Here is a 25233-nt window from a genome sequence, read left to right as displayed (position 1 = left end):
AGCTCGGTTGGCCACCCAGTGAATTCAGGAAGAAGCAAACCCCTTATTTGGGCACTCAGCCTGTGATGCAGAGATGATGAGGGCAGGGTAACCCCCCTTCCCTCGAAGCTGACAGCTGGGAAGGGTGGGAGGATCTGCAAGCTTCACCTCTGCTTTTCTTTCCTCGCGAAGGTGAAAGCTATGGATGCAGACGAGGGTGTGAATGGGAGAGTGTGGTACAGGATCGTTAAGGGTAAGCCCAGGTTTACACGGGCACTCCACTCCAGAGGCTGGCACCACCTGCATGACCACTCTGCCTTTCTCACCCCCAGGGAACGAGCACAACAACTTTCGGATCAACCCCAGCAGCGGGCTGGTGATGCGCGGCGTGCGGCCCCTGGACCGTGAGCAGAACTCCTCTCACGTCCTGGAGGTGGAAGCCTACAACACAGAGCACGGCCCCATGAGGAGCTCCGTGCGGGTACGTGCCCAGCATGAGGCAGCTTGTAGAGATGCTGCATCAGACAGCAGTAATTTCCAGTCCTCGCTGAGCAGAGGCAGGCATGCAGGAAGCCCAAGAGACCTGGAAACGCTGACGGAAAGTCTCTGTGGGTGGAGAAGAGGGTTTGGGTTTTTGTTTTTTCTTTTTTTCCTGTGACATTTGGGTGCGCTCAGGCTGCATGCTGAAAACCACATAGTCAAGCATCTATTTAATTAAGAGAGGACTAATGTAATCATCTGCAGCAGTGATACAGCAACTTCCTTTCTTCAGAAGGGATTCCCATGAACCCTGATCTGCCACTTCATCCCTCTGGTCACATCGCCTTTATTTTTAGAACCACCAATGTGTTGGGGGATTCCAGCTGCACGTTATATGCCCACAGCCCCCATAGGAAAGCAGTAGGAGAAAGGCTGTCCCTGGGGAAAGGCAGGAAAATACAGCCTGACTTTCTGGCTGTGAGATTTGCACAGAATTTCCCATGGAGCCATCGGTGCTCCCACGCTGCAGGGTCTCCAACAGTGAAGTTTGGGGAGGATCCCAAAGAGGGCTTAACACTGAGCTGTGCCTGCCTCTGGCCAAGGAAGGATGGATCCCTCTTAACACTGCTCCTGTGCAGCAGATGAATGCCAGGAAATGTATTCAGAATCATCCAGATTGGAAAAGCCCTCTCAGGCCATCAGTGCTCTTTTGGAGGATAAATGTGTGCTAATATCCAACCTGAACCTCCCCTGGCACAACCTGAGGCTGTCACCTCTCATCCTATTGCTGTTACCTGGGAGCAGAGGCCAACCCCACCTCACTACCACCTCCTTTCAGGAGTTGTAGAGTGGGATGAGGTCTCCCCTGCATCTCCTCTTCTCCAGGCTGACCCGTTCCAGCTCTCTCAGCTGTTCCCCATAAGACATGTGCTCCAGATCCCTCACAGCTTCACTGCCCTTCTCTGGACATGCTCCAGGTCCTCCATGCATGCAAACAGATGACAAGCGTTCGCAGCAATGAGACATCCTAGGGACACATTTGTGATCTGAGACGATGAATTTTCAGTGCTGTTAGCTGCTGCCATGCTGCTGTTGTCCTCTTGGGACTGCAGAGGATGGGTTCCTCCACAGGAGGAAAGGAATACGGGGATTTGGTGCTCCTCCCAATTCATGACCCACATTCACATTCCTCTGCGAAAACTTGGGGGGTTCAGGCCATCAAAATGGCAGTCAGCAGCCATTCCCATTGCCTGAGTCCTCTCACATGTTCTTGGGGCCTGCAGGTGATCGTGTATGTGGAGGATGTGAACGACGAGGTGCCAGTGTTCACCCAGCGGCAGTACAACCGCCTGGGGCTGCGCGAGACAGCCGGCATTGGCACCTCAGTGGCCGTGGTGCGGGCCACGGACAGAGACACAGGTAGGGTCTGGCTGGGCTGCAGCCCTGTGGGCTGGGCTCGGTGTCGGTGGTCCTGCCTCACTGGGATGCTGAGTGCCATGGTTGTGCTCTTCCCCAGGGAATGGCGGCTTGGTCAGCTACCAGATCCTGTCAGGCGCCGAAGGGAAGTTTGAGATTGATGAGAGTACAGGTCTCATCACCACCATCGACTACCTGGACTATGAGACCAAGACGAGCTACCTGATGAATGTCTCAGCCACAGACCAGGCTCCACCCAACAACCAGGGCTTCTGCAGCGTGTACGTCAGCCTGCTGAATGAGCTGGATGAGGCCGTGCAATTCTCCAACAGCAGCTATGAGGCTGTCATCATGGAGAACATCCCACTGGGATCCGAAGTGCTCCGCGTCCAGGCCCGCTCCATTGACAACCTCAACCAGATCACCTACAAGTTTGATCCCAACACCAATGCCCAGGCGCTCTCTCTCTTCAAAATCAACGGCATCACTGTAAGCGGCCGCGGTGCTGTCCTTTGGGCTGGGCTGTCCCCAGTGCCTTGGGGCTGCTGGGGGGACACGACTCTTGGCCATTGGCAGGGGGTGATCACGGTGAAAGGCCAAGTGGATCGGGAGAAGGGGGATTTCTACACCTTGACGGTGGTGGCCGATGACGGAGGGCCAAAGGTCGACTCTACGGTGGTGAGTGGCTCCTCTCCCCTCCCTTGGCCAGGTTATCACACAGGTTTTTCATAATGCCGTAATCATGTTGGCTCTTCTTGTGCAAGATCTGCTGGGTCTGGCAGACCCATTTCCAGCCCAAAAACCAGGTTCTGAAAACCCAACTATGGGGGAAATCCTGCATTTGCATAAGCACAGACAGCTGAGTTTTAGCTTCTGTGTGTCACAGGGTCAGACTTCTCATAACACATAAAACAAACAAAAAAAGACATTAAAACACAGCCCTGTAGACTTTACAGATCACTTACCAAAATACACTGGTCCTGAGGTAGGTAAATCTTGGTTGGGGGAGGCTTGAAATACTTTGCAGTGCTGAAGGGCAGCGTTATATTTGGCAGTTTCAGGGGCAGCTGAGTGGGGCGATTTGCATCTCCCTGCCGCAGAGGGTGGCCCATGGGCACGGGTGGCTCTGTGGGCAGGGACAAAAGTGTGCCGGTTTGGGCCAGCTGGGCCCCACAGGAGTTTCAGAGCTGGAGGCATGCTCTGCATTCCAAGACCCCATATCTTGGGGCACCTGCTACCTCTGAAGGGAGTGCTGGAGGAAAGAGGCAGTGAGGGGAGACCCTGCCCTGGTGGGCTGGGATGCTCCATACCCCACTAACTTGTTTTTTTGTTGTTGTTTTCTCTGCTTCTCCTCCCACAGAAGGTAAGCACGTGTGCCACACCACCATCACTATCAATGGCAGGACCTGTCCCAAGCACCAAGCTGCAGGTGGCATCTCCTGCAGAGGAACAGCTGCAGAACTCGCCAGGCTTTCCCTGCTCCTCAGTCCCTGAATCTGATTCACCAACAACCACAGCAGCTCCATTCAGCCCCGCCACACCTGTGGCCGAGGGAAGCCATAAATAGAGCCCCGGGAACAGAACTGCTCTTCCTCTCCCACTCCTGCAGGTCTTCAATTGCAAAAGGCAATGAGAGCATTTCCTCCAATTAATGGTGGCCAAAGTAGCCTTGTCACCTCCAGGATGCAAAATCCAGCAAGCTTGAAAGCATGATCTCTCTGGGTTTCCTCTGCTCTGCTGCAAAGTGTGAACCCACACCTCTAGCCTGCAGTATCTGTGTGCATTCCCCTGTGGGACAAGACCCCACTTGTTTTGCAGGCACTTTTGGGGGATGGAGGTGCAAGGACTGAGGGCTTTCTGGGGGTCTTACCGGGGGTCTCACCTCTGCCATGCCCACAGGTGACCATCACAGTCCTGGATGAGAATGACAACAGCCCACAGTTTGACATCACCTCCGACTCATCTGTCAGTGTTCCAGAAGACAGCATGGTGGGCAGGCGGGTGGCTGTGGTCCTGGCCCGTGACCCTGACGCAGGCAGCAATGGGCAGGTGGGACTTTGCATCCTCCCCCAGCACCATGCCAGCCCCTTCCCCTGCCCTGCATCCCCTTCATGCCGAGCATTGCATGAGGACTGTGGGTGAGGCTGGGGGAATTTGCTGGGGGAATTGGCTGAATACCCCTGACACACACCGCACTACACCTTCCAAGATGCTCTGAAACACCCCAAGGTGCTGCTGGGTTTATTCCTGTAGGGGCTCTCCGTGTCACATCACCTGCTGATGATTTTCCTCTGTCTGCTGGCTGCTTCCAGGTGACATTCTCACTGACAGCAGGGAACGTGGGGCAGGCGTTTGAGATCCGTACCACTAACAACACCTACGGAGAGGTGCTCGTGGCTCGGCCGCTGGACCGGGAGCTGCTGGATCACTACACCCTGCGGGTGAGCCGAGCCCTGCCATGCTCCCCTGCCCTTTGTGCTTAGAAATGGCATATTGGAGAAAAATTGCCTACCACCACAGATCCAAGCTTCGGATGGCGGCGTGCCCCCCCGGAGGAAAGAGCACACCCTGCGGGTCACCATCCTCGATGTCAACGACAACCCGCCCGTCATCGATAGCCCCTTGGGCTACAATGTGAGCGTGAGTGAGGTGAGCACCTGAGGCGAGGCGGCTCTGAGGGAGCTGGATAATTAAGCAATAAAACACAACCAGGCATGAAAAGAAGACAACTTATTTCCTGCAGGTTTAATTCCTGGGCTATGGGTTCTCCATTTGAGGGTGAAAAATGAAATATAAGCGATAGTCAGTGACACTTGGATGCGTGGGAGTGCTGCTCGTGATGAATAGTTTCGCATTAACATTATTGCCCTGTTAGGATTTCCTTATCTCTGTAATGCATGGTTGAAGCTGGTCGAAGAACAGAATTTCTCTTTTGATTTCCCCTGTAATGGGTCCATCTAGAAATAATTAGCTGAGCTCTGAGTGCATTACACAGCCTCCACCTTCAGGTTTTACACTTAAAGAGCCCAGATAGTGCCAAATGCTTGGCTGTCTGCAGCAGGAAACCCAAGGGCTTCATCCCAACATGCTGGCCAAGGGGTACAGTCCCTGCTTTGCTGGGTGCCAGGATGGAGTTTGGAGCCTGGAGCAGCACGCTGCCTGGGAAATCCCACTCTATATTAGAATGATGTTACCAATATCATGAATGATGTCTTTTCTATGTTATATCATGCCTCTGTATGTGTACACCTGCAGAACGTCGGTGGGGGCACGGCAGTGGTCCAGGTGCGCGCCACCGACCGGGATGCCGGCCTCAACAGCGTCCTGTCCTACTACATCACCCGCGGGAACGAGGACCTCACCTTCCGCATGGACCGCGTCACCGGCGAGATTGCCACACGGCCCTCCCCGCCAGACCGTGAGCGGCAGAGCTCCTACTGCCTGTTGGTCACTGTGGAGGATGAGGGCAACCCCTCGCTGTCGGTGAGCCGCTGGGGATGAGGGTTTTGGGGCTGAGCACCGGGATGCTGCATGGGGATGGATGCGGGAGGGGGTGGATGCGAAGTTCTGTGGTGATGTTTTGACTGTTTGGCCATGCGTTAGCGTGTTGCTTCAGGTTGTGCTTTGGAATCCATCCTTGGCACATGCGATGCCTTGGACCCTTTCTGGTTGCTTTGAGGTGTTTAGGGAGGTGCTGCCTCATCACTGCTTTCAGCACGTGTCCTCGATTGTGTCTCATGCGCTGTTTCATACCCCCACCTCTGCTCTGAAGTGGTTTAAGCAGAAGTTCTGAGCTCTTTCATATCTGTCTCAGCTGAAAACTCCAAGCATCCCCATTGGCAAGCAGGGGTTGTCCTGCCCACCGGCTCACACCATGACAGAGAAGTGTCTCAGGATGCTGAACCCAGCAAGATGCATGAGCAAATACCCATATGCAAGTGTACAATGCTCCCAGCACAGCACAACCTCACTGCCATCTCGCCTCGCCTCCACCTTGCCCTTATCTCTCCCCATCTCACACATCTTCTGGCAGCATGCTGGCTGCAAAGCCCTGCTCTACATTTGGAGGAAACTTGCTGCAAGCAGCAGCACAGGTCACGGCTTGCAGATCCTCACACTTCTACCCACCCAGCGGCTCACACGCCTCTTTGTGTCTTTTTCTTAAGCCGGACTGTGGGTTAAACCTTCCTCCCCATAAAGGCACAGCCTTTCCTTGATGGCTTCGTGCCACTGAGGCTCGACAGCCTTCTGCAGTAGGGATGCTATGCATCGACAGGTTTTTCTTGCTGGCTCCTGCTGTTTCAGTGCCCTAGGACTTCTCAGTTTTGCAGTGAAGGTGATGCCAGTGCAGCTGCATGCAAAGCCAGAAAATCCACCAGCACCCTGCAGACAACCTATCTGACTCACTAGCTTGAAAAAAAAAAAAAAAAAAAAAAAAAAAAAAAAAGCATCCTTTTTTTTTTTTTTAATCAGCACTGATAATGTCACAAACAGAAAGATGAATCCTACTACTCTGAAGCTGAGTACAGAATCACATCACAGCACAAACAGTCCTCTGGCTGCAGGCTGTGCCAGCAGGCAGTGGGGCAGAAGGGCTGCGACAGGAGCGAGCCTCTCCCCTTCCTGTCTTGCAAAGAAACCCTTCGTGTAAAGTTGGCCAGTGCCACTGTTTTGTCTTGCGGTGCTTCAAGTAGTTTACCATATGCTCCTGGAAAGGATATGCCGTCCAAGTGAGCAGGATGGGTGAGCACCACGCAGGTGGAGCCCCTGACAATAAGTTAAGTGCTGGGGGAGGCTGGCAGGAGGAGCCGGAGATGCAGCTCCCGGGGCCCAGAGCTGCTCTTCCTTCCATCCTCCGGGATTTAGGCACAAGGTGAGATCCACAATCAATGAAATGTCAACAGCATACATCTTCGTACAGGCTGTGCACAATTGTCCCTCTCCGTGCTCTTTGCCATGAAAATAGGCAGTGAAACCCAAAGTCCAAGCAAGAGAGGTCACTGGGACAGCAGAAACGGGCAAGGCTCCTGGGCTTGACTTGATTTTTTAAGGCACTTTCCTGTTGTTTGATTGTATTGGCATCCTCCCCTTCTTTATTGTCCGGTGCATAATGACGACTGAGATCAGGCTCTTTCCATTATCCTCTCTGCGTGTTCCTCCTTGTAATGTGAGGGAAAACCAGCAGCTGCTGTCCAGGCATTGGGGAGAGGAAGGTGTGGAGGTCTTTATTCAATTTATTTTTAATTTTCCTGCTGGGAGTGGCTGGGTGGGAGTTGCTGCCCACCCTGGCTGCGTCCCCTCCAGCACAATCACAACACAGTGCCCTCCTCTGTTGCATTGGCCATGGGGCTCTTCAGGCTTTCAAGGAATTTGGTGAATCAGGAACAGGGTCTGGAAAAGGGGGCAGGCAGCAGGTGTTAGTGCACTAAGCGTTCAGCAGGGCACTCATCCACGCATTCCCACAGCAGCCGCAAACAGAGTAGTTGCGAGGATACTCACCCAGAGTGGGGAAGAAGCACTCCCCAGGGCCTGGTGGGGACAGTGGGGTGCTGGGCTCAGACAGCAGGTGCCGGCCAGACTCAGAGTGCTGCCGCCCGCCCAGGTAGGAGAGCTGAGGCCGGGGCCGCTGCTCAGCACTGCCCGCAGGGAGCGCCTCGAAGACAGGGTTCTCGATGCCCTGGGCACTGCTGCAGAAGAGAGGGAGTGAGGGATGCTAGAGGGTCTCCTTATTGCAAAGCCTTCCAGCACGTTGCTTTGTGCAGTGACAACGTGCATCTCTTTGAACTGAGGATGCTCTGTGCGGGAAGCGCGGGGAGCACAGAGGCGCAGCTGTGCGGAGAGGGGCCAGAGGATACAGACACTCATTTTATTGCCCTCCTGCAAGGCCTGGCAGGGTGCAGCTGATGGCTCCCTGTGCGAGCATTGCATGACTAAAATCCCCCCAGCCCTGCCTTAGGGCTGACAGCCAGCTCTGATGCTCTGGCTAGGGGCCTGTGGTTCCTTGTCAGTGTGGAAGCACATGGCTGTGTGGGATTTCAGCAAAAAAGCCTACTTTGGCTGAAAAGTTTCATTCTTATCTCTTCCCTTTTTGTAAATCTGGGAGGGAGCTGAGGTTACACTGCACTGGCAGCATTCTGCACAGGTGATCTGCATTTGTATTTCAGAGTCCTGTTTCACAATGGTGGCTCAGGGCACAGGAAGTGACAGAGTGGGTTTGACCTCAGCTGCACCCCAATGGGAGGCTGAGCAGGACAGGGTGGTTTTGGGGTGCTGGTGATATGGGGAAGAACACGCTTACCTCTCCATTCGGACCAGCTCGTGAGCACCTGCCAAAGACAAAACAGCATCAGCATCACCTGCCTGCACCCAGCATCGCACCCATCCTGTGGCAACCTCCTGCCCAAGTGTTCCAGCAACCCCCCTATCCCCAGCATCAAGCTCTGGGGCTTTGCCTCCCCCCTGCACACCCTTCTATGCGTATGCATTTTGCAATATTGTGGGTTGGCTATGCTCATTTCATCAAGGCTGGGGATGGATGTCGAAAGCATGGTTCCTGTCCTCATGCTGACATCGCTTCCACTCCTGCTGCAAAAACCACTTCTCCAAGGGCTTCCATTGGAGCCATGTCACTGCCCAATGGCTTAGTGAGCAAAACTATGTGGCCCGTGGTGTCCCAGAATGGATCCTCCTGGTCCCTGGATAGGGAGCACCCAGGGGTACGTACGTCTGTGGCTGACTGCTTGCCGCTGCTTGTAAATCAGGAGCAAGATGAGGGGCAGGCAGAGGATGCCCACGATGCAGGCGCCCGTTGCCAGTGCAGCGGCCGTGATATCTGCAATAGCAGAGCATCAGAGTAAGGATTGGATCTCAAATCAGTTTTAGCAAAATGGATTTCTCAACCAGCAGGAGGGGCAGACAGAGTGACAGCGCGGCTGCACCAGCTCTGAGGGCTGCGGGATGGGTGTACCTGGAGGGTAGCACCCAGCCCTCAGGCAGCATGTGAGCTGGGAGAGCATGCACTGCATAGGGAAGAGGTGTTCTCTTTCTTCATTTACCTTTGCTGGTAGCAGTGTGAAAGGTGCAGTTCTGAAGTGTTCCTCTGCCTGTGGAGGAGAAAACCAAAGTACATGAGACGTCAGGAGCTAGTTCAAGTAGCATCTACCAGCTTCCCTTTGCCCAATGAGCTTGAGAAAATCAGAGAAATGGAATCACAGAATCATTCAGGTTGGAAAAGCCTTCTCAGCTCACTCAGCCCACCCCCACCTGCCCATCACCCACATCCCTCAGTGCCACATCTCCATAGCTCTGCAACATCTCCAGGACAGTCACTCCCCCACCTCCCTGAGCAGCCTGTGCCACTCCAACACCACTCCTTCAGAGCAGTGGCATCATGGGATCCATCCCCACGCCAGGAGCCAGCCCTTCCCAAAAGCCAGACCAGAGCCACAATAGCACCAGCGGCTCCTTTGCCTGGCCCCACAGCCTCTTATGCTAGGATTTGTTTTCCTTTTCTCCTGCAAAAGGTCAAAGAAGATCACTGAAACTATGTAACACACTTCTAATTGCATTTTCCAGCCCCCACTGATATATTTTTTCTTTTTTTTTTTTTCCAATTGGGTTGTTCCTATGCTCCCCGTCCCTCCTTCAACCCTTTGACATCCGCTGCTCTCCAGCTCCCATACCCCAGTTCACCCCACCTGGGGCATCCTATGCCTCTGCATCCCTGCTCACCCCTCTGGATCTGCAGCTCCACGAAGCCGTGAGCTACATGCAGGGTATGGACCTTCCCGTGCTCCCGCCGTGTCTCCATGGCATAGCAGCAGTAATTCCCACTGTCCTGCAGTGTCAGGTTCATCACCACAATGTGGAAAGTCCCATGGTGGTCAGGGACGAACTCCACGCCACGGTGACCACCCGGTGATCCATGGGAGAACTTCATGGTGCTGTTGGCAGCGGTGCCATGGTGCCGGCTGGAATCGTGGTGCAGCTCCTTCTCAGTCAGGTTGCGAATGTGTCGCTTCTCGGAGCAGCTCTGGTCACCATTGTTGCTGAAGTACCAGGTTTTGAAGATCAGGTCGTGGTGGTTGGCGAGCGGTCCACTCACTTGGCAGCTCAGGGTGACGTTCTGGCCCTCAGGGCAGATGCAGAGCGTGTATGGGGCTGTCACCAGGAACGCCACTGTCCCTCCTGCCAGCAGAAGAACAGGGTCACCGTGAGGATGCAAGGGGCATCACCCTCAGGGACCCCAGTGTGGGCATCCGCTATGGCATGGTGATGGCCAGAAGTCTTTCTCTCCTATGATGCGAGACTTGAGGCTCGGGAAGGTGCTGAATATCCTAAAAGGGGGGAGATGGGAAACAGAACCTGCCCTTCTTCTGTAGCTGCAAGCATTCTTGTTCCCTGAAAGTAAGCACTGAGCATCCTCTAACAGTAGCAGGTGACCTGAAGGCTGTGGGGCACAGCTCAGGTGGGCAGCACAGTGTGGGGCAGTGGGTGGGGGTCTGGGCTAAGGGGCAGTGGAGCCCTGCAAAGGGTGCAAAGGGAGCTGGAGGGGAAGCGGGGGAGGGGATATGGCTGGCAAATGAGGAAATACAAGTATCTTGGTCTGGTTGCATCGCACTCTGCTGGCTCCTGTTTCCCCATAGCTTGTGTCGACAGCTGGTTAATAGGGGGAAAAGAAAAAAGAAAAAAGTAGGAGAAAAGAAAAAGGAGAAGAAAAAAAAAAGAGAAAAGACATAGGAGGAGGCCATGCCCCTGAGACAAGGCGGGGAGAGGGTCCCACCCTGCTTGTTTTTCAGTGCTGCAGAGCAGAAGGGGAACTGGCTGCTGCTGCTGCAAGGAGCTGTCTGAAACCAAAACTACTCACAGAAATTCCTCCCCTGCTCAGCCAGGGGCATGTGAGGGGCTGGAGAGTTGCACCTTGTTTTTTTCTGTTTTTTGTTTTTTTTGAGGTTCTCAGGGATGTTTAAAGAAGAGGGCATTAGGACAGCATGCTCTTGCATCTCAATAACATCCTGTTGTTCCATCACTCCGGGCTGTTTCGCTTTGAGGTTTTTCACTTGCTATATCAAGCAGGCAGCAAGAAGCCACGGATGTGCTGAGTGTCTCACAGGTCACCCTCCAGCTGAGACAGAGCTCCCATCACCTCCACCCTAACTGAGCACCTTCCACGATGCAGGGCTTCTACCATCACCATACCAAGACAGAGAAAGCGAAAATGCTCCGTGTGCTGCTCCTACCCCACTTAAGCCATATGCCCCACAGTAAGCCCCACACCCTGCCATCGGCACAAAGGCACCTCCAAGGAGGCCGTGCTACCTGCACCACGGGAAGTGCCCCATTCACAGCACGGCCCCAGGAGCCCGGAGAAGGGAAGCTGGGGCTCTATTGGAGGAAGTGTCTGCCACAGCCTTTGTTTTCCCAAAAAAAAAGAGGGGCCATTCCTCTCATCCCCACTGGCTTGGTTTGGGAGCCTGTGCCCTGGTTGTGTTTTGCCCAGTAGCAAAGGGAGTATCTGTGCACTGGGTTGCTTTGGAGGTCCATGCCCAGCAAAAGTGGTCCAGGGATGCTGGGAGCACCTGGGATGGAAACTCAGTGCTTCCCCATGGCAAAATGTTAAGTCAGAGCATTTGTACCAAGTAGCCTCATGCAGCCATGCCATGAGGTTGTTGTCACCATGTTGTCATTGTGCTTTGGAGCTCTCAGCTGGCTGAGCACAGGGCTGAGCCTACCTTGGCACAAGTCTTTGCAGCAAGGAGGAATAAGGAAAGAAAGAAAGGGGATGCAGGAAAAAAAGCAGTGTTATTGGCCCTTATCTCCCATGGAGCCAAATGGCTCTAGTACATGGGAGCTGGGGCAGTCCCTGATATGTGGTGTCTATCCCAGGGACAGCATCATGGAACTGCTTTGACCTGCTGCCAATGCAAACCTGTGTGGCTTTGCCCTTTTGTTTTCTTTCCCAGAAAAACTCAAAGCAAAACTGCAGTGGTGGCACGTGGCAAACCACCAGCTTCCTTGCCTGCCCCCAGCTGCTGCAGGTCACAGCTCAGCCCCAGCCCAGGGATGAGGCCACAGCACCAGGTTTCTGCTTGAGTTATGAGTTCAGAAATTGGGATTCTGCCTTCCCCATGGAGGAGAGGGGCTGATCCGAGGCATGATCCATGCTGCTGCCGTTCTAAAACTATATAGGAGCTGGATGTCTCCAAGAGTTCCACTTCTCCATCCAGCCCAGCTAGCATTAGCTGGGCTATGGAAAGTTTTGGCAGTCATGCTGGTGCAAGAAGCTCCATTCTTTTGGCACTGGGCTAACACCGAGCATCCAAGCTTGTATAAAGAGGGCAGAAAGAAGCACTAAGAGCAGACAAACTTCTGCGTGCACAGCCCTGCTGGAGCGCCTTTCCCAGCCCCAGATGTGTCCTTTCAGTATTGCCCACAGCACACCCCAGATGCAGGAAAGCCGCGGCTGGGGTGCAAAAAACAAATGTGCCTTCTCCCTCGTTTTTAAGCACACTTCTGCAGGCTGCAGCCAGCCTTGCAACTGGGCACCATTTCTTTCTGGGGATGTGCCAGCAGAAATGTGTGTTGTCCTGAGATAGAGGGAGAAGGCGAGCCCAGTACAGAGCCACTTGGCACATCCCTTGCGTGCATGCACAAATGTGCACGGAGATTAGAGTAGAGCGGAGCATCTGTGCAGAGAGCAGCTCCAACACACTGCCTGTGCATTGCCGACAGCGGGCTTCCCAGCCCGGCTGAGCTCGGGGTACCGGCGGGGGGCTGCCTTCATGCTGCATGCGTCCCATCACAGTGAAGGAAGAAGGATGAAAAACAAACAGCTGGCGAGCAAAGGTTTACAACAGCCACTGCCCCATGGCCCCGTTTCCCCATCGCTTGAAACTCCGCGTCTGGAGGCAACGCTTATCCCCTCTGCCCCAAAACCCCGAGGAAGTTAAGAACCCCCCCAGTCCCCCACCCGGTAAGGAAGCCCGCGGTGCTGGGGAAGAGGAGAAGAAGCGTGGCTTACCGTGGGAGGCGATGAAGGAGAGCAGCCCCAGCAGCAGCCTCAGCGGCGCTCCTCGGGAGTCCTCCATCGCCGCGCAGCACCGGAGCAGCGCAGCGCAGCCCCGCCGCGCCCGCCTGAGCCGTGCACGCAGGAAATTTCGTTCGAGCTGGGGAGAGGAGAAGTGCGAGCACCCCCAGGAGGCCAGATGGGGCACGGAGCGGTGCCCAGTCCTGCCCGATTCGCTTCAGCTGAGTGCACACCTCGCTTGTAATTAGTTTCTCTGCTGTGAGAGGGGTGGGCAGGTAGCCAACGGCTTGGGCAGGCTGGTGCTGCAGAAGGGATGAGCAGGAGGGGGGAAAAAGGGGCAACTCAGGGAGATGCCATACCCCATAGCACATCCTCTCCAGAGCATCACCTGTGCACATCCTGAGCACCACACTGCTTCAAGCATCTTGGTGAGGAGGGTGCAGTGTGGTTGTGGCTTTACAGTAGATGCTTCCACAAAGCTCTTATCAGAAATGTTACCCTTGTCTGGTAGGGAGGAAATTGTCACTGGGGGAGGGTATAGGCACAACGTTTGGAGGTTTTTTTGTGACAGTTGTGACCTTGGAGGGAGTCGCACCCAGGCTGGCTGCAGTATGGGCAGATCTTGTGTGCAAACCTCTGTCCTGGAATCGGTGTCCCATGTCCCACCCCAACAGGACAAGTGGAGGAGTTGGCATTGGTAGGGCAGATTCCAGCCATCCTGCTGCCCAGAAACATCTCATTTGCTCTTCATCCTGCTCCAAAAAAATTTCTCATCCATCCCAAGACACTGCTGGAGGGGTCCTACCGCCAGCTGAGCCATTAGGCATAGTGGCATGCTCTTGTCACCTCCCTACCCCCAGCTGTGTCCATGGATGACATGACCAGAGGACAGGGTTGTCTGAGATGCTCATTTTTGTTTTTCCTCTAAGCCATAGCAGCAGCCGTTCTGGGTATTTTCCATCTCAGTAATTGTGACCAAGGTGTCCCCAGTGCTACAATGAGAACCTGCTAAGACCTATTCCAGGCAGCAAGGCACAGTGGGGTTCAGTGTCTGGCTTTTCCTCTACCACTGGCTTCTGCCTGGAGTTAGCAGCAATGGGAAAAAGCAGAAGAAACTGAGATGTTACTGAGACATGTTGTGTTTGAAACAAGGTTGTGATTTAATATATGCGTGCTTTAACTCTGTACCTAACTCCTAACCACTATTGGATGTTGCCTTGTGCTGGAGGTGTTCCTGCAGCCCCACGTCACTTTGGTTTAGGGCAAAGCTTCATGCTTCCTGCTTGCAGCTCTCAGCAGGACTAACTACACATTGCTCAGTGACCCAGACAGGTCAAGCTTTGCTCACTGTGGGCCTTAACATGCTGTCCCCGCATACCACAGGCCACCACCACGGTGTTCGTCACCATCCTGGACGAGAATGACAATGCTCCAGTGTTCCAGCAGCAGCTGTATGAGGTGACGTTGGATGAGGGCCCTGCCACTCTCAATGCCACACTTGTCACCGTGCAGGCCCTGGACCGGGACGAAGGGCCCAACGGCACAGTCACATATGCTATCACTGAAGGCAACATCTTGGGCACTTTCCACATCAACAGCACCACGGTCAGTCAGGATGCTAGGATGCTGTTCACAGCTCAGCCATACCCTCCTCCTGTGTCCCTCACTCCCAGCTGCTGTCCCCTTGCCTTACAGGGACAAATCCGCACCCTGAAGGAGCTGGACTATGAGATCAGCCATGGGCGCTACACCTTGGTGGTCACTGCCACTGACCAGTGCCCCATCGCCTCGCGCCGGCTGACGTCAACCACCACGGTAGGATTGTGACACTGTAGTGTCTTTGGGGTCCAGGAGTTCTCCTCCGTAGCATAAATGCTAAATCATGGTCTGAACCAGTGATTGAGCACCTGGTGGGAAGGCAGGGTCAATCCAGCAGTGCATCGGAGTGACCAGAAAGGGTGGAGTCAGAATCCACCCCTTCCCAGACCTCACTTAAAGGTTGGCAGTGGAGGTGAGGGCATCTCTTGCTCGAGATCCCTGCCTACCTGAGGCCTTCCAAAGGTAAGCAGCTCTTTTCCTTCAGTTCTGTGTCTGCCGCATTTGGGCTGTTCTCCTTTGCTGTAGCCAAAGACTTTGCCACCCTGCTATTATCGTGGTACTTTCCATCCCACTGTAGCATTATATCCTTTCACGAGTGGTTTCACATCTCCTTCCTAGTGCTCACCAGACACTCTTCCCAGTTGGCCCAGTTGCTGTTTCGTCATGGGGCTGCAAAACAGAGTGCTCAAGATTGGGCTCAGCCACCATTATTCATCTGCTTTCCAAATTCCTGTTTCATTCCATGTAGGGAGGTTACTGAAAGCATCTCATCCCTTTTTCTTGCAATTTCACAAACTTTGTGTTCTGCTCCAAGATCAGTCAGGCTCTGCTCAGGGAAGGGAGGGTAGGCTAGCAGTTCCAAAGCACGTTTTGCACAAATTGAACACACTGATTACTTCAGTGGACGAAATCAAAATGGGATTTTGATTTTTGTATGGTGTTGTCCATGTCCAAAGTGATTTTGGAGCCTGCTGGACAGGATAGGGGAGGCAGCAGTTCTTGGCATGCTGCAGGCAAAGGCAAAGCTTTCCCTTGACCACAGTGAGACATGAATTTGGAGGCTCTGTCAGCAACAAGGACCAGGGCTAGACAGGAGAGGAAACATCCTCTGCATGCCGCCCACATAGCTCTGCCAGTACATTTTGAAAGCAGAGCTTTTAGGAGAAGATTTACTGATTATTTTGGATCACAAGTGATGGGAAATCCATCTCCCTGATAAGGCATGCCAGTATTTGTTTTCTCTGCTGCTAGGAAACGGAGCAGGCACTCAGATATAGTCTTTAAGGATTAGATTTAGCCAGTACCAAATGTCCATCTGACAAACCTTATGACCCTCAATCCAGGAGATCAGAAAGTATCTCCTGTTTAGCATCTTCTTCATAGCCATCCATAAAACCCATATGGCCAGCTAGAAGAGTTGGAGGAGCCTCTTCTAGCGTTCCAAAAGCTCAGCCTTTCACCAGCCACCGGAGACTCTCTCCTCAGACAGGCATTCTTTGCCATGCAAGTGCCCAGAAAGGCTTAACTCTCTCTGATATATAAACAAGTTTTGTGGAGGGTGACTCAGTTAAAAGGCCAAATGCCTGAAAGACTCAAGCTCAGCCTGGCTGATGGCCATGATGGCTGTGCTCATACCGTGCTTTACTCTCTCGAAACTGTTGATGCTTTTTTGAGACTGTAGGCTCACTGATGTCCAGCCAGCTAAATGTGTCATGGAAAGGGATGGTAAGCCAACTGCGTTGGTGTTGTTTTGTGTTTGAATAAGCATGCAATCTGCAAATTTTTTCTCATTTGCTCATCATGAGAGGTGAAGCCCTTGATTGTCCAGGAGGAGAAGGAGTGAGCAAGCTTTTCAGAGAGCCAGAAAACAGCTGGCTGCAGAGAACAGCTCTCTGTGAACTCATTTCTTTTGTGGACAAGCATGTTTCTCTCATGTTTTCAATCCAATTTGGGATTGTCAGGATGTGAATGTGGAGTTTTCCACCAGTAGCCCCATCCACCAATCGGCACAAGGTCAGTCCCCTTTCCCAGCCCTCTCACCCTTTTCCCTTTCCTGCAGGTGCTGGTGAATCTCAATGACATCAATGACAACTGCCCCACCTTCCCACGGCCCTATGAGGGCCCCTTCGATGTGACAGAGGGACAACCTGGACCCCGCATCTGGACCTTCCTGGCCCACGATGGGGACTCGGGGCCCGGTGGGCAGGTGGAGTACAGCATCATCGCTGGGGACCCTCTGGGTGAGCAGGGACGTGGGGTGCTAGCTCCTAAACTTTGTGCTAGAGGCAGTGGTACGGCCCCATCCGTCTTGCCCTGCTCTACAGGGGAACACGGAATGCAGCCCACGCTTATGGAAAGGCTGGGCTCGCCTTCCTTTTTTGCTTTATTTTGTGGTTTTTTGAAGCAGAGCCTTGACACCAGGCAGGGAGGGGGGTGGGTGGAGGAGTTGCAGAGTGCAGGCGGAAGCCTTTCAGAAAAGCCATCCTCCCAGCTGGCTGCTTCTGCAAATTCTGCCTTTCGACACCAGGAAATCCTGTTTTGAGCAACAGGAAACTTAACCTGTTATTGGCCAAGGATGGGGGCCTGATCTTGTGCAAGCCCAGCTTGGGGGAGAGGGGATGGAGGGAGGAATCTGCTGAACAACAAATGCAACAAAATAAATAGCACAGAAAGAGAAACAGAGAAATGTAAGCATACAGCAGCATTGCAGGATGCATTGGGGTCTGAATGTCCCTGTAACTCATGGCAAAGCTGCAGCCCCAGAGCAGATGGCAGAGCAGCTGTGAGTGTCTCCGGCTGTGTGGCAGCTGAGGGGATGTAGCTACAGCTGTCACCACTACCCCCCTAACCCCCCTCAAAGTGGCTGGTGATGGCAGCCAAAGCTTTCTGGAAGGCAGAGCCCAGTCCCATCTACCAGCTGACCCTGGCTGCAAAACATCTCTAGAACAACTGAGAAGCGGCTCCTTGGCTCTGGGTCCATCCATGCCATGCAGGCCCCCTGCCCAGTCACAAACAGGTGCTTGGAGAGGTTTTGGCATCGTCAGAAAGGATAGTGAGCACCTTTCTTCTGCCATTCAGTCCCGCTAGCCAGCTCCTCCTCTCCTGGCAAGGATGTTGGGCATTGAGATAGACCCTGCTACCCTGTTCCCCTGGCAATGGGGCTGTCCCTGAGCCCACAAAGCACACCCCTCCCTGTGCCCAGAGCCAACCTCAGAACCAGGGTGTGTGTCCCCTGTCCCCTTGGGTGGCACGGTGCAAGCCATGGCCCTGCCATCTCTGGCAGGGGAGTTTGTGATCTCCCCAGTGGAAGGGGAGCTGCGGGTGCGGAAGGATGCTGAGCTGGACCGCGAGAACATCCCCTTCTACAACCTCACTATCTCCGCCCGGGATCGGGGTGTGCCCCCACTCAGCTCCACGGTGAGTCCACAGGGACCCAAGGTGACCAGCAAGCCGCTATCCTGTTTCCCCAACTCCTTCCTGCAGGAAGGAATAGACATAAGTGCTCCCTATCAGAGCCTGTACTTCTTCTCTGTCCCTGCAGATGCTGGTGGGCGTGCGTGTGCTGGACATCAATGACAATGACCCCGTGCTCCTCAATCTGCCAATGAACATCACCCTCAGTGAGCACGCCCCGGTCTCCAGCTTCGTCACACGCATCCTTGCCCGGGATGCAGACCAGGGCCCGAACGCCCTCCTTACCTTTGACATAACTGCTGGCAACAAAGAGAGCGCCTTCTACATCAACAGCACCGTACGCCCCATTGAGGGGTTGGGCACCAGGGGTTGTAGGGTGGGCACAGTTCCCTCCTTTGCCCCCATGGGCTGTCTTGCACCCTGGGAAGGGTGTAGGGCTCCCGAGAGCTAAGGAAGGTGAAGATCTATGGGTTACAGGTGCACTGGACACCAAAGTGGAGGGCTGTGTAGAGATATGGGGCTCTACTGGCTGGTGGGTCTCCAAAGACTTCATGGCACCAGGCAGAACTGCTCTGGTCTATGCATTCCATAGGATGCCTTCTCCAGCAGGTGAAGCCCACCTCATGTCCCTTGTACCTATTTCCTCCTTTTTTCTTGGTAGACCGGCATCATCTACGTAAACCGCCCCTTGGACAGGGAGCGGGTGGCAGAGTACAGGCTGACCGTCACGGTGAAGGACAACCCTGAGAACATCCGCAATGCCAGGCGGGTAATTACAGACACTGCCAGCCCTCCCGCAGTGCAGGAGGCAGGGCAAGGGAGAAGGGGCTCCTGCCATGACCAGAAAACAGGGAGCATTTCCAACAGTGTTCTCATCCTTTGAAAGCATATAGGGGTCACAAGGAGGGAGGGGCTGCATTACCCCACCAACAGAGAATGAGGCCATTAGGTTTTAGAGCAAATCTTACATTTTGTGTTGACTCTGTGCAACAGCAGTAGACATCATGAATGGAGGGCCAGATTTGGGCCGGGGAGCTGAACAACCACAGTGACATCTGTTGGATGTCCCAAACACCACCCTTTGAGGGTGTGGGCTAAGAAGGGATTCCCAGCTCTGGGACAGGTATCCCTGTAGACTCTCCTGGGTAATCTGGGGAACATGGCATCATAGTTGCACATGGCTCCACTTTTGGGGAACACGATTCTGTAGGAGAGGTGGGTGGTGATCTTGTTGAAAGGACCTTGCGGTCATCACCCTCTTGTCCCCATTTTCCTTCACAAACCTGTAGGATTTTGACCTGCTGGTCATTTCCATAGCGGATGAAAACGACAACCACCCCCTCTTCACCCAGAGCTCCTACCAGGCCGAGGTGATGGAGAATTCGCCCCCGGGTAGGTCTGTCCTCACTCCTTGGGGGGCCGGGCAAGGGGAAGTGCCTCCTGGCCACCATGGAGGAGGCACCACGGGCTCTGCTCCAATGGTGCCACCACGCAGGGTGAGGCCACAGGTCAGTGGGAAGGGGATGTTGAATGTGAGGGGAGGTCAGCCTGCAGGAGAGCACGACTTTTGTCTATGCAGGAAGTGGAAACCCTTTCTGGCACAGGCAAGATGCAAGTTTGCAGTGAATCAGCCCTGTTTAGGAACTGCTCAACAGCAGAGAGCAAGATGATGGTCCACATGGAACTCTGTGGGCAGCCAGAGGGTCTTATAGGGGACAGGGTGCTACCTCTCCATCACCAGCACCTGGAGCTGTCTTGCTTCATGGGATGGAGATGAAATAGTCCAGCCGGTCCAGATGGACAGTTTTCAGCACAAGTGCTAAGAATGTTCCTCTTATTTTTATGTTTTTCTTCCTTTCTGCCTTTTGAACCACTTCCTGCTCCAAGACATGTCTCCAACCTAGCTGCTATCTGCTCCCAGACAAAGGGTTTGGACACCCCCAGGAGCTCCCATCCCACAGCACATAGAAGCTGATCTGATGGATGTGTCTGTCTGTTTGCTTTTAGCAGGATATCCCGCTGCCATGTCTGGGCCCCACATGCCGGTCTGCAGGGCTGCAGCAGCCACCCCCTCACGCCCCGCAAGGCCTCGCTCTGTCACCTCTTCCATTCATTCATTGCTGTCCCTCATGCATCACCAGGGTGGGAAGCGGGTGGGGGACTCTGTGGGGCCTGACACCCTTCCTAACCTTAGCTGTCCCATCCAGGGACTCCAGTCACCATGCTCAATGGACCCATCCTAGCTTTGGACGGTGACCAGGGCAGTAATGCTATGGTGACCTACCAGCTCTTGGCGACATCCCTGGACCTCTTCATTATCAACAATAGGACAGGTGAGGTGATGTGGCAGACCCCTGTCCCCAGCCCAGGGCCACCAGGCAGAAGTAGGGTCTGTCACCAGACTTTTCTGCTCCTCCAGGTGTCGTTTCAGTGAAGCCCGGTGTTGTGATAGACCGTGAAGCTTTGCTGGACCCACTGCTGGACTTCACGCTGGTGGCCCTTGACACTGGGGGGCTGAACAGCACCGCTAGCCTCACAGTGACCATCCTGGATGACAATGACAACCGCCCTGTCTTCCAGCCAGTGTCCATCACAACTCGGCTGAGAGAAAACAGCCCCCCAGGTGAGGGTGGACAGCAGGGACATAAGGGTGACCTGAAGGACTGTGTGGAGCCAGCAACTGACTATAGAACTTGACTGAGTTGGGATTGAAGGGGCAGTTTGGGAGCTAGGGCTGCCCACATTGCTTGGTGGCATTTTCCTTGGGAATCGGGCTGATTGCTGCTGCCCTCCATCCCTTACCTTAGCAGGCTGCATTCCTCCTTCCTAGGCTTTTCCGTCCTCCAGGTGACAGCCACAGATGCAGACAGCGGCCTCAACAAGCAACTGGATTACAGGATTGAGGGTGGGGGCCAGGACAGATTCCTGATTGATGCCACCACAGGGGTGATCCGTGTGGCCAACCTCAGCATTGACCGGGAGGAGCGGGATGCCTATCGGCTGACAGTGGTGGCTGTGGACCAGGGCACACCAGCTCTCTCAGGCACTGCCACCATCAGCATCCTCATTGATGATGTCAATGACTGCCGGCCCGAATTCATCAACCCCATCCAAACAGTCAGCGTGCCTGAATCAGCCACGCCTGGAACTGTGGTGGCTGAAGTGACCGCCATTGACCGGGACCTCCATCCACGCCTGGAGTACTACCTGCTGGAGATTGTGGCCCGTGATGACACGGATGCACTGGTGTCCGACCAGCAGGAAGCATTCACAGTGGATTTTAGGACAGGTAGGAGAGCGGGAAGGGTGGTGCGGGCAGCATGGATCCCTCTTCTCTCTTCTGCTTCTTCTTCTCTTCCTGGAGGTAGGTGTCCAAGGCATGGGGCGTTGATGCTCAACTCCTGCCTCCTGCTCTGCTATTCCAGCTTATCTAACCCTTTTCTTTCCTTTTTCCAGCTCTTGGCTCACCAGGTTTGTCTCTGTGTCCACACCTGTTTCTCCCTCCATGCCATCCTTCCATCTCACCCATCATCATTGCAGGTGGCCAGGCAGGCCAGAGGTGGCTGCTCAGCCTTTGCAGACCGGATGCGGGCACCCTCACAGAGGGGGCTGGGATGGGGGGAATGGAGTAAGTAGTGCCAGCCTCAAGGGCAGGAGGGCCAGGAGCCTTCCACCAGGAGTGTTTTGGAATCATGGAGCTGATATGGGAAAGAAAAAAAATCACTTGGAGGAAAGGAGGTGGGGAAAGACTATTAAAAGTGCCTTGATGTTGCATGAAGATGGATGACAATCATGCAGTGATACAGCAGAAGTTGCTCCTAAATCCCTCTTGTCTCCACAAGCTAAATCTTTGGTAGAGGAGAGGGAAACCCAGCTATCTGGGCCGAGTGGAGCAGGCAGGAAGGCAGGAGATGGACAGTACAGAGAGTGAAGTCATCTCCTCAGATAGTTACCAAGTTCTTTCCCTGCTCAGCCATTGGAGAGGTAAACGTGTGAACACATGGGAGGAAGCAGCAGTTGGCTGGTGCCCATCAGTCTACCTAGGGTGCTCAAAAAAGTGCAGGTACAGCCTCTAACCCAAACCTCTTGGGGTTTCCAGGAGCTGTGAAGATCAAAACCCCCCTCAACCGGGAACTTGTGGCCACCTACGAGGTCACCATATCAGTCCATGACAATGCCAGTGAAGTCATTGACCGCTCAGTCAGCGTGCCCAATGGTAAGCATGATCCCTTGCCATGGGGGTAACTAGGTGGCACAGGGGCACATGTTGCCTTTCCTAGGTACCAGTATGATCTCATGGCCCTTGGCCACCATCTCAGAGCCAGCCACACAGACCAGCTTAGGGCTGAAGTAAATGAGGCTGTCCCACAGCCAGCTAGGGTCACAACTGAAGATAGCCATTTCTCTTGATGATCCAGTTCAGTTTAGTTGGCTTTCCTGGAGTTCCATGTTCTTTAGGACCATCCTTCTTTCCCTTCTCTTTCTCACTTCTCCTTTTCTCTCTTTTCTCTCCCCCATTTTGTCCCCAGCCAAACTGACAGTTAACGTCTTGGATGTCAATGACAACACGCCACGCTTCCGTCCATTCGGGGTCACCTATTTCACCGAGCGCATCCTGGAGGGAGCCACACAAGGCACCACACTCATCTCCATCTCAGCAGTGGACCCAGACAAAGGGGCCAATGGGCAGATCACCTATGAGCTGCTGGACCTGTCCCCAGAAGGCTATGCCTGCCTTGAAGATCAATCGGCAGGTTGGTGGTCTGGGAAGGTGTGCATCCCACAACCCCTGTGAGAAAAGCAGGGAAGAGGTGGAGTGCCTGAAGCCCCTTGACACAGCCCAATCCTAAAAGGAACAAGCTGTAGTAATTCTATGAGAAATTTGGCCAGGATTTGGCAACCGAGGACCAAATCTAACCAAGTAGATAGGGAGCTCCGTAGAAGCACCGTCTGATTTCTGGCTCACTATGGTAGCTAGCCCATAGAAAGGTTTCTTTCATTAATTTCTCTCCTGGCTCATAGCAGAAGAGATTCCTTTATTCCATCATTGCTACCAAGCCATGTTCTGTGTGCAGAAAAGGCTGTCAGGAGGGGACCTGGGGGCAGGTTTCTCATTTCAGGGTCTGCCATCCTCTAGGGAAGGTCGTGGCCAACAGGACAGTGGACTACGAGGAGGTGCAGTGGCTGAACTTCACTGTCCGAGCTTCCGACAACGGCTCTCCCCGCAGATCCGCTGAGATCCCTGTGTACCTCCAGATAGTGGACGTCAATGACAACAACCCCATCTTCAGCCAGCCGTCCTACCAGGTGAGCTGGTTCCAAATCTGTGCAGAGCTTGGAAGCAGTGCATTAACCTGAGTATTACCTTGGTGGCTTAGCTAGTTATTAACAGTCTTTTCTTACAAAAATGGCAAACAGTGCAGCAACCAGCCCTCCCTGCTCCCTTTGCTTGCAGAAAGCTGTCTTTGAGGACGTACCGTTGGGTACAGTCATCCTGAGGGTCAAGGCCACGGATGCGGATTCTGGGCGCTTTGCTCTCATCCAGTACAGCCTAGGGGATGGAGAGGGCAAGTTTGGGATAAATCCTGACACGGTAAGGAGCCAGTTAAAGCTAGATCAGAGGGGAAAAAGAGCAGGCAGGCTGAGATGATCCCACCCTGTGGCCCCAAGGGCAATCCTGCTCCTGCACCTCACTGTTTGTCCCTCGTTGAGTACCAGCTCTGCCAGATAAGACACTCCTGAAGGTCTCTGTGTGCTGCAGGGTGACATCTACGTCCTGTCAGCCCTAGACCGGGAGAAGAAGGACCACTACACACTGACAGCTGTGGCCAGGGACAACCCTGGGGACATCTCCAGTAACCGTCGGGAGAACTCTGTGCAGGTAGGTCACCACCAGCTCTAGGGAGGAATGAGCCTGAAGGAAGAGCAGAGGATCCCAGGACATGGGGCTGTGGGATTAACAGTGCAGGGGGACTTTACACTACGGGCACCAAGCATCCATAGGAGTGGATGGGGAAGGAGGGGTAGGGGAGGTGGATGCTATTGTCTGCAAGTGCTCCATCCGGTCACGGAGTGAATGGGCGCCCTGGCTGTGTCTATCTCCATTGTTGGGGACAGGAATTGGGCCAGTAGAGTGAGACGAATAGCAGGAAGGGCACCGTGCTCCTGTAGCAGTCATGGCAGGGGTCTCTATCCTCATGTGACCCAGTGGGCTGGGCTTTGTCGAAGGTGCTGATCACCGTCCTGGACATCAATGACTTCAGGCCGCAGTTTAGCAAGAGCCAGTTCAGCACCAGCGTCTACGAGAATGAGCCAGCGGGTACATCAGTGATCACCATGACCGCAACAGACCTGGATGAGGGGGACAACGGTGTGGTGACCTATAGCATTGAGGGTCCCGGAGCAGGTAGGTGCCACAGGAGGCTGGCTTCTCGCTGTGGATGGGGGACATACAGGGTTCTGGTGAGGAGCTGTAGGGACCAATAAGGGTTAAGGTTTTGCAGGTGGATAGAGATGGTGCCTGAAATCCAGTAATCCCTGAGCAGCACTGAAACACAGCAGGGTGGCCTGGGGATGGCACCTTTGATGCTGCCCAGGTGTGAGAATTCAGCAGCCAGGTGGCACCGTAGGCTCAGACAGACAGTTCTGCTCCATCACCCCACCATAGGATTTTCCACTAGCAAGGGGTGTGCTTCATCTGGTGGACAGATTTCTAAAGTATACCATTCATTGCTTATTTAGTGTCAAGTGTCCTGAACCGGAGGTGTGTTTTGCTTTTCCCCAGAGGCCTTCAAAATCAATAAAGACTCTGGGCTTATCACATCCCGGCGGCGCTTGCAGTCCTATGAGAGATTCAACCTGACTGTGGTGGCCACAGACAAAGGTCGTCCCCCACTCTGGGGGACCACCATGCTTCACATTGAGGTCATTGACATCAACGACAACCGCCCTGTCTTCGTCCGCCCACCCAACGGCACCATTCTGCACATCAAGGAGGTACATCTGGGGCTTGAGGGGTGGGAGGTAGGCAGAGAGAGGTGGCACACCATGGCACACAGTCTTGCTGGTGACCAAAAGCACTCTCCATGCCTACCAGAGGTGATAGAAGATCTTGGTTTAACACACAGCAAGAAGTTGGGTTGGCACTTGCTTTTGGTGAAAACTGGAAAGGTTTCCTGGGATGAGGAGGTCATTTCTGGATGTTAGACCAGCCTCTGAGCAGAGCTGGTCCCCAGAGGGACATCTTGGGGAACAGAAACCCTGGCAGTGTATAAAATAGGGAAATAGCCAGTCACTGTGTGCTGAACATGCTATAAATG

General features: G+C 54.0%; 2 protein-coding genes across 2 annotated transcripts in view; one reads left to right on the top strand and one right to left on the bottom strand.

Annotated features, from left to right (window-relative positions):
* The window catches only part of CDH23 (cadherin related 23), a 129995-nt gene that overhangs the window by 97927 nt on the left and 6835 nt on the right, over positions 1-25233 (top strand). Inside the window, exons 28-54 of the mRNA XM_090144926.1 lie at positions 172-232; positions 312-460; positions 1743-1878; positions 1976-2364; positions 2452-2553; positions 3236-3238; positions 3775-3924; positions 4188-4316; positions 4396-4524; positions 5131-5358; positions 14285-14506; positions 14597-14716; positions 16560-16740; positions 17784-17917; positions 18042-18251; positions 18576-18683; positions 19204-19306; positions 20122-20247; positions 20334-20537; positions 20745-21203; positions 22014-22130; positions 22444-22668; positions 23052-23221; positions 23370-23507; positions 23676-23795; positions 24143-24320; positions 24699-24910. Of these exons, the coding sequence (XP_090001052.1) occupies positions 172-232; positions 312-460; positions 1743-1878; positions 1976-2364; positions 2452-2553; positions 3236-3238; positions 3775-3924; positions 4188-4316; positions 4396-4524; positions 5131-5358; positions 14285-14506; positions 14597-14716; positions 16560-16740; positions 17784-17917; positions 18042-18251; positions 18576-18683; positions 19204-19306; positions 20122-20247; positions 20334-20537; positions 20745-21203; positions 22014-22130; positions 22444-22668; positions 23052-23221; positions 23370-23507; positions 23676-23795; positions 24143-24320; positions 24699-24910 (4503 nt within the window). The remainder of the gene's footprint in view (positions 1-171; positions 233-311; positions 461-1742; positions 1879-1975; positions 2365-2451; positions 2554-3235; positions 3239-3774; positions 3925-4187; positions 4317-4395; positions 4525-5130; positions 5359-14284; positions 14507-14596; positions 14717-16559; positions 16741-17783; positions 17918-18041; positions 18252-18575; positions 18684-19203; positions 19307-20121; positions 20248-20333; positions 20538-20744; positions 21204-22013; positions 22131-22443; positions 22669-23051; positions 23222-23369; positions 23508-23675; positions 23796-24142; positions 24321-24698; positions 24911-25233) is intronic.
* VSIR (V-set immunoregulatory receptor) lies at positions 6339-13336 on the bottom strand. Its single transcript, XM_031602918.2, has 7 exons — positions 12896-13336; positions 9607-10062; positions 8931-8978; positions 8600-8707; positions 8174-8201; positions 7375-7562; positions 6339-7266 (listed from the first exon to the last, which is right to left on the bottom strand). The coding sequence occupies exons 1-7, from the start codon at positions 12960-12962 to the stop codon at positions 7229-7231; spliced, it is 933 nt and encodes a 310-aa protein (XP_031458778.2). The 5' UTR covers positions 12963-13336; the 3' UTR covers positions 6339-7228.

Source organism: Phasianus colchicus, chromosome 8, assembly GCF_987193195.1.
Source record: "Phasianus colchicus chromosome 8, bPhaCol1.hap1.1, whole genome shotgun sequence".
Taxonomy (NCBI): domain Eukaryota; kingdom Metazoa; phylum Chordata; class Aves; order Galliformes; family Phasianidae; genus Phasianus; species Phasianus colchicus.
This window is presented reverse-complemented; position numbering and strand designations above follow the sequence as displayed.

What these genes read in the sequence shown, in the direction of transcription:
- VSIR (XM_031602918.2), bottom strand. Translation starts at nt 12,962, where the DNA reads ATGGAGGACTCCCGAGGAGCGCCGCTGAGGCTGCTGCTGGGGCTGCTC. An exon ending in CTCCTTCATCGCCTCCCACG is followed by an intron (nt 10,063 to 12,895) that starts GTAAGCCACGCT and finishes TTCTGCTGGCAG; the next exon opens with GAGGGACAGTGGCGTTCCTG. An exon ending in GTGCTTCTTCCCCACTCTGG is followed by an intron (nt 7,267 to 7,374) that starts GTGAGTATCCTC and finishes CCCCTTTTCCAG; the next exon opens with ACCCTGTTCCTGATTCACCA.